This window comes from Mirounga leonina, unplaced genomic scaffold (genome assembly GCF_011800145.1).
Source record: "Mirounga leonina isolate KUSES-001 unplaced genomic scaffold, KU_Mleo_1.0 Mir_126, whole genome shotgun sequence".
In the NCBI taxonomy this organism is placed as follows: Eukaryota; Metazoa; Chordata; class Mammalia; order Carnivora; family Phocidae; genus Mirounga; species Mirounga leonina.
The window spans coordinates 30961647-30976109 of record NW_023270314.1 but is presented as its reverse complement, the minus strand read 5'-3'; the positions used below and the strand labels follow the sequence as shown (position 1 = coordinate 30976109).

Sequence of the window (14463 nt, the reverse complement as noted above, 5' to 3'; positions counted from 1 at the left end):
GGCAGCATTTAGTCATAGCCAAGATCATTTTAGCAAGAGCCACAGGAATTATTTCAATATTTTCTTAAGAGTACTACTGCTTAGATTTGTAGAGTAGTAGCACATTGTAAAAACTAAGAAGGGCATTACCACTAAACATAATTTTTTGTTTGCATTTCAATGTGTCCTTATAAGCCAGTCTTGGTATGTATTGATTATCGAGGTTTATACTTCATAAGAGTAAAAAACTTGCTAGTTTAAGAACATGAGGGAATGTTAGAGCAGAAAGAATCTTAGATATTATCTTGTCCCAAACCCTCATTTTTAAGAATTGAAGTTACTTTCCCACACTCACAAAGATCTCTTTTCCAGTGATTTCTATAATTGCCTTAATTCTGTTCTTAAAAGATCTGTACATTTAGACTAAGTGTGATCACTTTTACGTCACCTTTAGAGTAAATCAAATTTTTGTTCCCTACGACGTCTTTAGAGTATCTCTCCTTAGTTGCCTATGTTGTAGAATATACTTTCTCAGTTTCTTCAGTTAGATCTTAGATGTCAGGGTGTCTGGTTTATTCATCATCCTATTTATCTCAGTGAGTTCCATTTTATAAGTGGCTTTCAAAATGTAGCTAGAATTGAACACAGTGTTTCATTACTACCTAGTAAAGAATTTTGAGACTAGACTATGAATTTGTATCTTCTAACACAGATTGAAGTGTTTAAATTTTCATCTTTCTAAGGTTTTTAAAGTTTAGTATTAAGAACGTAAGGGTTTAAGAGCCTCAAATCCCAAGTCTTAGATCAGAAAATATTATCACTCTAGGGGCGCTTGGGTGGCTCATTCGGTTAAGCATCCGACTCTTCGATTTCAGCTCAGGTCATGATCTTGGGGCTCTGTGCTCAGCGAGGAGTCTGCTTGAGGATTCTTTCCCTTCTGCCCCTCCCTCTGCTTGTGTGGTTTCTCTCTCTCTCAAATAAATAAATCTTAAAAAAATATTATCACTGTAATCTAGAATTTTTAGCCATAATTTACTCTTGAAAAGATGACAGAGGAAAGCATACTCTTGAAAAGGTGATAGAAGAAAGCAAAGTTAAAATTTCTTTTTTTAACAAAAAGAGCATTAATAAAACTGCGTTAACTTTTTTTTTTTTAAGATTATTTATTTATTTATTTATTTGAGACAGAGAGAATGAGAGAGACAGAGAGCACACGAGAGCGGGGAGGGTCAGAGGGAGAAGCAGGCTCCCTGCCGAACAGGGAGCCTGATGCGGGACTCGATCCCAGGACTCCAGGATCATGACCTGAGCCGAAGGCAGTCGCTTAACCAACTGAGCCACCCAGGCGCCCTGCTGCATTAACTTTTTTAGTTAATTTTACATTGCAGAATAAATCACATAGTTGTTTTGCATCTTTTGTGTAATTTTACTTTTCTGGTCACTCACTGCTGGATTTGTGGCTTTGATTTGGAAAAAAAAAAACAAACCTGTAATATAAAAAAAATAGCTCTTCCTCAATAGAGTGGATGAGAATATTCCTCAAGAGGGATCATTCCAAAAACTTTGACTTTGAAACCTTTTACATTTACATTTGAGTTAGGGTTATGGCTAATGATCTAGCAATTCATAGTCAATAATAAGGTTAAGAAAAAGTAAACCTACACATCCTAAAAGAAATATATTTTGCACTATCATGTAAAGACCTAATTCTTTTTACTAATTAATTAATTTTTATTTATGTATGTATTTATTTATTGGGGGGAGGGGTAGAGGGGAGGGGGGAGGGGCAGAGGGGAAGAGGGAGAGTGAGGTTTTTGAGCAGACTCCGAACTGAGTGCAGAGCCCATTGCGAAGCTGGAGCTCACGACCCTGAGATCATGACTTGAGCCAAAATCAAGAGTAGGGATGCTTAACTGACTGAGCCACACAGGCGCCCCAGGAATATGTAATTTTTTAATAACAAGAGGAAACCTAAAAATATTAACCCCTGCGGTCAAAGGATATATGACTCTTGGAATTTCTCATTTGGTATGTTCTATTAAGTACTTTAATTCTTGGGGCACCTGGGTGGCTGAGTTGGTTAAGTGTCTGCTTTTGGCTCAGGTCATGATCCCAGGGTCCTGGGATCGAGCCCCACTGCGGGCTCCCTGCTTTAAAATCTTTTTTTAAAAAAAGTACTTTAATTCTTTTTGTTTCAGTGATATATTTAGACCTATTTAATTCTTTTTGTCATTTGTTTACTTTTTATTGTAAAAATTTCCCCAACATATACAAAAGTAGAGCTAATAAGTCTTCATGTATCTATCACCTAGCTTAAAATATTATTACCATTTTGCCTTTTTAGTTTCATCTGTTCTTCACCACTATCATTTTTTTTTTCTTGGAGTACTTTAAAACAAATATCAAACATTATTGCATTTTGCCAATAATAATTCAGAATCCGTTTCTCTAATAGTTGAGTACTTTTAACTATTTAGATCTCTCTCTCCAATACCAAATCACATCCAACAGAAATAGTAATGTGTTTAATATTATCTGACACCCAGTTCATTATTCTCTAGTTGTCGTTTATTTTTTTTGTTAAGATTTTATTTATTTTTGACACAGAGAGAGCACAAACAGGGGAAGCAGCAGGCAAAGGGAGAGGGAGAAGAAGGCTCCCCGCTCAGCAGGGAGCCCCATGTGGGACTCGATGCCAAGACCCTGGGATCATGACCTGAGCTGAAGGCAGACATTCAACCATCTGAGCCACCCAGGCGCCCCTCTAGTTGTCTTTTAAAAACAACATGGTTTTTGTTTTGTTTTTTTTTAAACAACTCGTTTCAATTAAGATCCACAAGTTTTTTATATGTTGCATTTGGTTAATGTGTCTTTATTCATTCTTAATTTAATAGCTTAGGTTAATTTCAGTCATCCTTGCCACATCCCTCATTCACATTTGGGGTCAAAATACCTTGTGATTCCTTGTTACATTTTCTGTGTGACACCAAATAAGAGTTCCACAATGGAAAAAAAAGATAGGATAAAGATTTGTTAGCACTTATGAAAATAAAAATAAGCTTAATGTACGAATACATGACAAGATATTCAATAAAATACCTAATTTAAACAGTAATAGTATAGGGAACCAAAAGGTTCAATCTGAGGGAATTTGATGCATCTGGCAGATTTACCCTTTAATTAAAATTCTGGGATATTTGTAACTTGTTACTCTCTTAATATTTGTATTTGGCTGAAATGGATCCTCTTGGTTACTCCCTCTTATTAGCATTTCCTGGATTTTTATTGCATATTTTCATTTCAGGGAAGCAATTTAAGTAATTCTTTTGATAGACTTAATTCTAATGTTACCTTCCATTCCTTTGTCTCTGATCCTCTTTTTTTTTTTCTGTGCGCTTTCTCAGCTTCAGTTTTTATGGCTTTAAGAATTCCCAGGTGAACGATTGTCAGATACGTGTTTCCAGCATTAACTTCTATTAATAGACATTTGTAGTTGGTGATCTGTCAGTGTCCCCAAAGCAAACTCATTATCTTTCCTCCAAAGTATGGTTTCCCTTCTCTATTTGGACTTCTAGCGTAATAATAATAATAGTGACTGTTGCCATTTGTTGAGAATCTAGAACTAGGCTCTTCGTCTATAGTTTCTCTAGTCTCTTCCCACCATTCCTTACCCTAGATTTCATTACTTAACAGTTTATAGATGAGGAAACTGAAGATCACAGAGGTTAAACAGGTTGCCCAGGGTCACATAACTAGTTTAAAGAGCAAATTGAAAGTTTGAGTACTGATGTGTCAAGCTAGAAAGTCCACATCGTATCCATGACACCTGTTTTTCATGCATGTATATGCATGTATATGTTTTCTCACTGACCATATTGAAAAATCTTAAGAGCGGGACCCTGTTATGGAAACAACTTCAATCACATCCCAAAAGTAGATTTTTTTTTTTCTTAGAGCTTGGAACTCCAAAGTTCTTATGACTTCACATTTCTAAACTTTTTTTCAGCATTTTATTCTCCTTTTTTTCATTTTTATGCTCTAGCCTTACTGTGTTTTGTCTTTTTCCTACTTTTTATGGCTTTTAATCTGATGTTTGCAGCAACCAATATTACCTTATAAGTGAACAAGTATATTTAATATTTTCCAGAGTTTAAATTTATTGCCATTAAACAGTGCTTTGAAAATGGTGTGCTACCATTTCTATATGAAAAATTCAATATTATTTTTCCCTTTGTGATACATTTTTTAATGAATAAAATCTGAGTTAAGGTTCAAAGAAAATATTTTGCCTCAAATTCTTTTAAGCTTTATTATAATTATGTATTTTTCAGAGAGAAAGGGATGGAATACAGAAGAAGAAAACATAGCTTATATTTAAAAGACTTATGTGTACAATTAGGATTTTTACTTGTATTGTCCATCAAAAGCTGTAACTGAACAACTTTAAAGACTAAAGTTAAAATGGCTTACTCTGAAATAATTTTTACAACATTCTGCTTACGGTTAATTCATTTTTAACATCAGAAATTTTCTTTGCTTTTTGCTATGATTGTTTTATGTTGTAGTCATTAAAAAATCTAAAAGGAAAAATATGCTAAGAAATAATAATTTGCAATTGATTTGTTCTTGTGCAGAATGTACGTAAGTAAATCAAATGGGTGCATTTATAGTAGATTTATTCCTCATTTTAATCTATAATTGTGTTTCTGCCTAATTTTATTAATCTAAAAATTCTTAATTCTAAATAATGTATATCCTGTAACAGTAACAATGTGATCTTACCTTTGTGGTTCAGATGAAATAAAAGAACCTGACTTCCTAATTATCTTTATAAAAATAATTATCTTTTTTAAAGAATTTTTAAAAAATGATCATTAACTACAAATGTAAATTTTCTGTTGGAAGTGCATAACTATCAATGTAATCATATAATCGTCATTATAATCATTTTATGCCTATACTATAAAATACGAATGTCTTTCAGTGTCACCTCACAAACTACGTGGTTGTGTTTTTTCACAGAACACTCCTCTGACGCCTTCACCAGCTGTGCAAGTGCAGAGCCAGCCTAACACTTCCCAGCCTTCTCCATTCAGTGCATCTAGTCAGCAAGGGGATCCAGTGAGAAAACCTGGACACAACTTCATGTGTCTGTGGCAGTCTTGTAAAAAGTAAATGGCAATTTTATTTGATACACATAAATGCTCTTTGTTCTGGAATGCTTTTATATTTACATTTCTGTCATCTATACTTTCGTGAAAATTTTCTTTTGAAACCACTGAAGTCTTTTAGCAAAAATACTTCCTGTTAAGAGGGATGTTTATGTAGGTCCAGTGGCACCTAAGCTAAGAAATTTATATAAATGGTAGAAAGAGCTTCATTGCCTAATGGTAGGTTATTGGGGAATGTGTTTCAGTATTAGCTTTTAACAAAAGAAAATCAGCTAAGCATTTGATTTCATATTTGACTATGAAAAGAGATAGGTTTTTTAAAGTGACTTGATGTTGGTGGCAGCTATTGAATTTCTGTATTGTAGCAACTTAAAGATAATAATCTTTTAGGAAGACTGATTAGTCTTAAATTTGAGTTTGGGTTGGACACCCCATGAAAATTATTTTTAAAGCCATATCATCTTACAATTTAATAACTAAGATGAACAATGAGTAGAATTGAACTTCCTAAAATAGGGCTTTCTTACACTTGCAAAATACTTGCGAATAATGTTGGTTAAGTAAAATAGTTCTTTTAACAGAGCTCAGCCAAGACCCTTTGCTTTGTCACTTTTTTAGAGGTATAGGACTAAGGCACTTGTCTTAATAGACATAATACCCTTCACTTTATGGATATCAAATTTCCATTTCACTTTAACTGATAGAAGAAATTACCATATTCTTTTAAAAATTGTATTTGCTATTCATAATTTTTATGATATACTACATACTTTATGGTAAACTTCATATACAGGTTTGTTGTGGGATTGTGGCTATCACTGTAGCTTAGGGATTATTAATAGTATGCACAATTTCTTTGGACAGTGTTCATCAAACTTTAAATCTCAACCCAGTAGTGGTGTCATGAAATCATTTTGTCAGATCTCTACTTGTGGGTTTTTGCTGGTTTTGTTTTGTTCCCAATAAAAAAAAAAATGAACAAAATATATCAGATTCCATCATGGTAGTAAAGGTAACTATTGTTTCCAGTTTCATATGTATATAATATAGGCAGGTGTGTACTAGATTATAGTGTAAAATCTGTTTATCAAAAGGTAGTTTACAAGTCCGTGCTTTCGGTGGTCTCCGATTATTTCTTTGATTTGTTTATTTTGACCATCTTGTTTTGTTTATGTTGTAAGTTAATTTGAAACTATTTTCACCATCGTCAACTGTATTCTTTACTTTTTTCAGATTTTGTTTTTGTCTTTCCATGTAAATGGAAGCTGATGGAGTAGGTAGTCAGCTAATACTGTTTGTTGACTAGAAAGTTTGAGAATAGCTGCTTTAGATGAAGCGCTTATAGTATTTCAAGAAAAAAAGTTGCTGGAAGAGTTAATGAGCCTAAATGCACAACACGATTTCCCGTCTTGCTACAAAATTTGATCTGTGCCTCCTCTTTGGAAGTCTTTTTTGAATAAGACTCAGCAGGGCTTCCCAGAGCTTGTCATTTTTTAAAGCCATTTTTAGATGCTACAATTTTAATTCAGTTTGATTCTGCAAATATTTATCAAGTACCCTCCTGGAGGGTGTATGTGCTTGGAGTTAGAAATAAAAAAGAGGGGTGCCTGGGTGGCTCAGTTGGTTAAGCGACTGCCTTCGGCTCAGGTCATGATCCTGGAGTCCTGGGATCGAGTCCCGCATCGGGCTCCTTGCTCAGCAGGGAGTCTGCTTCTCCCTCTGGCCCTCCCCCCTCTCATGCTCGCTCTATCTCATTCTCTCTCTCAAATAAATAAATAAAATCTTAAAAAAGATATATTAAAAAAATAATAAAAAAGATCATTCTCAGCTTTTAAAGAAGCACATCCAAAAACAAATTTATGATATAAATAAGTGCTATAAAAAGAGAGTTGGCAGCATAGCGGACAGTTAATGCAGTGCTGGGATGGTTAGAAAAGTTTCAGTACAGGAGCACCTGGGTGGCTCAGTCTGTTAAGCAGCGGACTCGGTTGTGATCTCGTGGTCGTTCGATCAGAGTTGTGCATCAGGCTCGCACTCAGTGCAGAGTCTGCTTCAGATTCTCTCTCCCTTTGCTCTTCTCGCAATTATTTCACTTTTATGAAGAGCATTTTAAAAGTGGCATTGTGTACTTCCATCAGGAGATATGTAATATCTTGTCTCTTTTTTTGTGATGTCAACAGCCATTGAGGGTCATCACCTAAATCCATCATTCAATTAAGAGTTGTAAAATGTAAATGTTCCCCTCTTACCAACTCTTTTTTTTTTTTTTAAGATTTAATTTATTTACTTGAGAGAGAGAATGAGATAGAGAGAGAGAGCATGAGAGCGGGGAGGGTCAGAGGAAGAAGCAGACTCCCCGCCGAGCAGGGAGCCCGATGCAGGACTCGATCCTGGGACTCCAGGATCATGACCTGAGCTGAAGGCAGTCGCTTAACCAACTGAGCCACCCAGGCGCCCCCCTCTTACCAACTCTTTGATTTCTCTGAGAAATAGTAAGTTCCTAAAGAAAAGGCTAGATAGGTTATTTATGATAGCTCTCATTTACCAATTTTCAAAATATTGCATTATTTACTTGTATTCTTCAAAGGTGTCCCATGAAGTTTGGATTGTTTGTTTTTGTTTTTAGTATCATTATAAATGAACTTACGAATTTAAAAATATTTGAGGTATTTTAGTCCATTGCAATTATTATTTCTTGATGTTCAAATTGTCCTGTCTTTAGCCAGTAAAGGCCTATTCATGCTGGTTCCCAGCTCCTTTGGTTGATCTTAATATAAGTGATCTTAATAGGTTTTTGACAGTTTCCTTGTTCTCTGTTAGACAAAATGTTCCTGCCACATACATGGAATCAAATTTGTCCAAGGAGGTCTTTTAATGGGAAATGGTATTTAGTCTAGGTTCCAGGGAGTATCCATTGCTTTTGAGTTGGCTATTATTCTAGATGTTTTAGTGGACAGACTAGAAAAACTAATGGTTTTTATTTCATGCTTAGAAAGATCTTCTCCGCTGTTAGATCACATAATACACATTTTGTTGCCCTCCACTACTTTAATTTTTTAACTTTTTTATCCATCTGTAATTTAGTTTCATGTATAAAGTGAAGTATGAATCTAGCTTTATTGTTTTCCAAATGGCTAACATATTGGTGTTTATCTTTCCTTGGGTGTTTGAATTTCCACACTTGTTATATATTAAATTCCTGTATGCTTTGTCTATTTCTGAATTACTTGTTACTCCACTGGTCTCTGTCCTTATTATACCATCACTTTTTTTTTTTTTTTCAAATATTTTATTTATTTATTTGAGAGAGAGCACAAGCGACAGGGAGGGGAAAAGGGAGAGGAAGAAGCAGACTCCTGGCTGAGCAGGGAGCCTGATGCAGGACTCGATCCCAGGACCCCAGGATCATGATCTGAGTCAAAGGCAGCCGCTTAACTGACTGAGCCACCCAGGTGCCCCTATACCATCACTTTAAATTTTAATGTTGGATATGGCAAGATCCCCCTCCTAATTTTTCTTTTTCAGGGTGTTTCTCAATTTTTTTCAAGCATTTATAACAGGCACTATACTAGATTTTGAAATTAGAGTGATTTATAAATTGGACTTGGTACATGTACAGGTACTTATCCTTTCAAATGAACTTTAGAATGTTTCTAGAGATCCCAAAAAAGCATGTTGGCATTTTCGTTGTAATTGCTTTTTTTTTTTTTTTTTAAGATTCTTTTTTTTAATTTATTTGTCAGAGAGAGAGAGCACAGGCAGGAGAAGCAGCAGGCAGAGGGAGAAGCAAGGAGCCCGATAAGGGACTCGATCCCAGGACCCTGGGATCATGACCTGAGCTGAAGGCAGACACTTAACCAACTAAGCCACCCAGGCGTCCCTTTTGAGGATTTTTACATCTGTGTTCACGAGAGCTACTGGTCTATAGTTGTTCTGTCTTTGTATGGTTTTGGTATTAGGGTAATGCTGGTCTTATGTAATGAATCAGGAAATGTACTCTCCTATTTTCTGGTAGGGACTATAGAGAATTGGTATCATTTCTTCCTTAAATGTTTGGGGGAATTCACCAGGGAAACCATAAATCTGGTTCAGTTTTTTTCAATAGTTATGAGCTTGTTCAGATTATTCTTCTTGCGTGAGTTTTAGCAGATTGTGTCTTTTAGAGAAATCCATTCATTTGATAAATTACCAAATTTGTGGCATAGAGTTACTTATAACATTTATTATCCTTTTAATGTTCATGGGCTCATTAGCAATGAAAGAAGCTTTTATTTCTGATATTAGTAATTTGTGTCATTTCTCATTCTTTTTCTTGGTTAAGCTAGCTAGAGGTTTATCTATTTTATTGATCTTCTCAAACAACTAGTTTTGGTTTCGTTGATTTTTCTCTGTTGATTTCCTGTTGTTATTTCATTGATTTCTACTTTAATTTTTATTTTTTTTCTTCTGCTTGCTTTAAATTCATATTGTTCCTTTTCTAGATTTCTAAGGTGGAAGCTTAGATTATTGATTTTTAGATCTTTTCTAATCGATACATTTCATGCTATAACTTTCCCTGTATGTACTGCCTTAGCTGTATCCCTCAAATTTGGTAAGTTGTAATTTCATTATCACTTAGTTCAAAATATTTTAGAAGTGCGTTGTTTAATTTCCAAGTATTTGGGGATAGTCCACCTATCTTTTTGTTAGTTATTTTTAGTTTAATTACATTGTAGTCTGAGAACATACTTTATGTGACTTCTGTTCTTTTAAATTTGTTAAGGTGTGTTTTATGTCCCAAAATGCAGTCTACCTCGGTGAATGTTCTGCAAGAGCGTGAGAAGAATGTTTTTTTCTGTTGTTGAAGTGTTATATAAATGTCAGTTAGATCCAATTGATTGATGGTGCTGCTTAGTTCAAATACATCTTACTGATTTTCTGCCTGCTAGATCTGTCAATCACTGATAGAGTTGTGCTAAGTTTCCAAGTATAATTAGTGGATTTTTCTATTTCTTCTTGCAGTTCTATCAGATTTTGCTCATATTTTGATGCTTTGTGTTAGGAGTGCAGACCTTAAGAATTGTATGTCTTTGTGAAGAGTTGACCTCCTTACCATTATGTAATGTCCCTCTTCATTTCTGATAGTAACCGTACTCTAAAGTCTGCTTTGTCTGACATTAGTATAGTTACTCCAGCTTTCTTTTCATTACTGTTAGTGTGGTATATCTTTCACCATCCTTTTATTTTTGGGGTGGAGGGAGTATAAAATGGATTTTAATGTTCAAATTAATATTATTAGTCCCCAGCTTTCAACTTTGAATATGATTTTCTCTTCTTCTCCCTAGGTTTTCCTCATAAAAGTCAGTCCTTTTGCTAACTGCCTTTAAAAAAATTTTTTAATTGGAGTGTAGTTGGCATACAATATTACACTGTTTCAGGCATACAACATAGCCACTTGACAGTTATATACATTATATAACATTCACTATGCTAAGTTTAGTTACCATGTGTTATCATACAAAGTTATTACAATATTATTGACTATACTCCCTGTGCTGTACTTTTCATCCCCGTGACTTGTTTATTTTAGAACTGGAAGTTTGTACCTTTTAATCCCCTTCACCTATTTTGCTCATCCCCCAACCACCTCCATCACTTTACTTTTAATCTGTGTTTTTATATCTAACCACATATAGTTGGGTTTCGTTTTGTTTATCTGCTCTGCCAGTCTCTTTATTAATTAATATGTTTAGATCTTTCACATTTAAAATGATTATTGATACAGTTGTATTAATATTTATCATATTTATAAATGTTTTCTATTCATTTCACTTGTGTTTTGTATCTTTTGTCTTCACATGTTTTACTTTCTTTGGTTTTAGCTGAGTAATTTATGATTCCATTTGTTCCTCTTAGCATATCAATTATACTTCTTTTAAAAACTTTCTATGGTTGTTCTAGAGTTTGAAATATATATATATATATATATATATTTTTTTTTTTAAGATTTTATTTTTTTTACTTGTCAGAGAGAGAGAGAGCACAAGTGGGGGGAGAGGCAGGCAAAGGGAGAAGCGGGCTCCTTGCTCGCTAATAAGGAAGCAGCTCTAGTGCAGATATGCCCTCAGTTTTTGTCTGAAAAAGTATTTCTCCTTTGCTTTTGAAAAATAATTTTGTGGACGTAAAATTTTTTTCTTTTAACTTCAAAATATTTCATTCTACTCAAGAGACATCCAGTGTAAGTTTACCTTTGTTGTGCTATCAGTAAGGTGTTTTATTTTTGCTCTTTTCCTGCTAGCTACTTTCAAGATCTTTTGTCTTTGGTTTTTAACAATTTGAATATAATATGCCTAGGTGGATTTTTTTTGTTTTTCTGTTTTGTTTTGTTTTTTACATTTATCCTATTTGGTATTCTCTGAGTTTCCTAGGTCTGTGGTTTGGTGTGTGTCATTGATTTTGGAAAATGCTCAGTTCAGATATTTCTTCATTTTATCTCTTTCCTCTTTCTGGTATTGCCATTACTCATATGTTGCACCTTTTGTAACTGTCCCACAGTTCTTAACTGTTTACTTTTTTTTTCTCTTTGTTCTTCAGTTTGAGAAGTTTCTATTCATACGTGTTTAAACTCACTGATTCTTTTCTTGGCTGTATCCAGTCTATTGATGATCCCATCCAAAGGCATTCTTTTTTTTTTTTTTTAAGATTTTAATTTTTTTTTCTTTTTTTTTTTTAAATTTATTTATTTGACAGAGAGAGACACAGCGAGAGAGGGAACACAGGCAGGGGGAGTGGGAGAGGGAGAAGCAGGCTTCCCGCCGAGCAGGGAGCCCGATGCGGGGCTCGATCCCAGGACCCTGAGATCATGACCTGAGCCGAAGGCAGACGCCTAACGACTGAGCCACCCAGGCGCCCCAGATTTTAATTTTTAAGTAATCTACACCCAACACGGGGCTCAAACCCACAACCATGATATCAAGTGGCATGCTCCACTCACTGAGCCAGCCACTTCTCAAGGGCATTTTTTATTTCTGTTACAGTATTTTTGATTTCTAGCATTTCTTTTTGATTCTTAGCATCTCCATTTCTCTTACTTTACCCATATCTTCTTCCGTGTTACCACTTTTTCCATTAGAGTCTTAGCGTATTAATCATAACTATATTAAGTCTGCATTATGATAATTCCAAAATCTCTGCCATATCTGAGTCTGGTTCTCATGCGTGCTTTGTTTCTTTAAACTGCGTTTTGGGTTTATTGTTGGGTTTTGGTGTTTGGTTTCTGGTTGGTTTTGGGGTTTTTTTTTTTTTTTTCTTTACATTTGCCATGCCTTGTGAGTTTTTGTTGAAAGCGGGATATGTTGTATTGGTTAATAGGAACTGAGGTAAAGAGACCTTTAGTGTTAAGTTTTATGTTTACCTACTTAGGAATTGTGCTGTATTTAATGTTTGCCGTAGCTATAGGTGTCAGAGGCTTCAGTTTCTTCTAGTGTCCTTTTTTCCCACTCCCCTGTTGTCTTTGGATTTGCTAGAAGCTCATTTTTTTAAAGATTTGTTTACTTATTTTAGTGCCTATGGGGTGAGGGGAAGAGGAAGAGAATCTCAAGCAGGCTCCCTGATGAGCGCAGAGCCCCATTCAGGGCTTGATCTCAAGACCCATGAGATCATGACCCCAGCCAAAACCAAGAGTTGGATGTTCAACCAACTGAACCACGCATGCTCCGGAGCCAAAGCTCATTTTTAAATAGAGTCTGTATCTTACAGCTCTCTCAGTCGTAATCCACTCTTACTATACTGGAGCCTTGTTGATGTGGTGATAAGGTATTGCAGATGGGAAGCATTCTGTAATCTCATGATTAAATCTAACTTTTTTTAGTGGGCTTGAGTCTAAGGGCTGTGACTTTAAGACGAGTTTCTTTTATTTTCTTTATTTTTCTCCCCTGATGTGAGCCAGGGAATCTGAGGGCTCGGAGTTACCTAATTGCTCCTTCCCTTAGGCCAGATAAGGCTTTGTTAAAAGTAATTTTCCTTGAGGGCAGGCCCTTGGTAAGGAGAAAAGAACACTGGGCATATTTAAAATTGATTGCTTTCTCTCTCCCTCTGCTGGAAAGCCCTAGGGAATTTTTCCTCCAGTCTTTACTGTAGAACCCTGGTAAAATTCCTGGAGGTAAAACTCAGAAAAGTGTGGGCTCTCTACAGAGACTGCAGCCGTACCCCCCACCTCCCTACCCCCAGCCCCTGCCAGAGTTTTTATCTTTCAGGGTAATCCATACTAGACCTCCATCAATGCATCAGTTTGTGCTTAAGTATTCCTAACAGTTATTGATTCTGGAAGTTATTTGTGATTCTCTATATTCCACTGTCTCCAATTTTCAGGGAGGCAGTTTGCCTTGTGACCTCAGTTCTCTGATGGATTTAAGAATTGTTAATTTTCAGTTCAGCTTTTTTCTTGTTCTGAGGATGGGAGTGACAACTTATAAACTCTTTATATGTCTGAACAAAAACTTGGAAGGTCCTTGTCCTTTATTCTTGTTTTTATATCATCAGCATGATGTGGACTGTTAGTTTATAACGGAAATATATAAGTAATGTGTGATTATATTTTGTGTTTGATCCTAAAGAAATGGGACCCCCCATGGGGCGCCTGGGTGGCTCAGTCATTAAGCATCTGCCTTCGGCTCAGGTCATGATCCCAGGGTCCTGGGATCAAGCCCCACATCAGGCTCCCTGCTCAGCGGGGAGTCTGCTTCTCCCTCTCCCACTCCCCCTGCTTGTATTTCCTCTCTCACTGTGTCTCTCTCTGTCAAATAAATAAATAAAATCTTTAAAAAAAAAAAAGAAATGGGACCCCCCAAATTCTCTATAATTAAAAAAAATCCATGAACTGCTCTTTTAATTCTGTGTAATTAGAGGAAAGGACTCAATGCCTCTGGTAAACCAAGAATTTACATTCATTGTTTTTAGTACTGTTTCTTGGCCACCGTGTTCTTTGAATAAGCAGTGTTGGGATAAAGGGGACGTTTGAGAGAGGACTCCAACTTACCTCTAACCATAGGATCTCTGCTTTTTACTTTATGTATAAGGACTCTAAGTCACATTTTGTTTGAAAAGATGCTTCTGCAGCTATAAAAGACATTTGAAAGCCACTTTTAGAATACATTGTTTCTCATCGATATCTAGCCAACAGCTATTATAGAAAAGATGAAAATTATTTTCCTTTGGGAGAATATAATCTATATTGTGTTTATATTTAGAGTTGTATCATTAAAGAGTCAAACAGAATTTAGAGGATCTCAGTAAACATTTCCAGTGTGGAAGCTGTTCTCTCTAGAAACTTAGG

The 14463-nt window shown here is 35.5% G+C and overlaps 1 protein-coding gene across 2 annotated transcripts in view; it reads left to right on the top strand.

Annotated features, from left to right (window-relative positions):
- Positions 1–14463, top strand: part of ARID2 (AT-rich interaction domain 2) — a 163195-nt gene that overhangs the window by 122458 nt on the left and 26274 nt on the right. For both annotated transcript variants that reach the window (XM_035002824.1, XM_035002825.1), the window contains one exon: positions 5002–5150. In XM_035002824.1, the coding sequence (XP_034858715.1) occupies positions 5002–5150 (149 nt within the window). The remainder of the gene's footprint in view (positions 1–5001; positions 5151–14463) is intronic.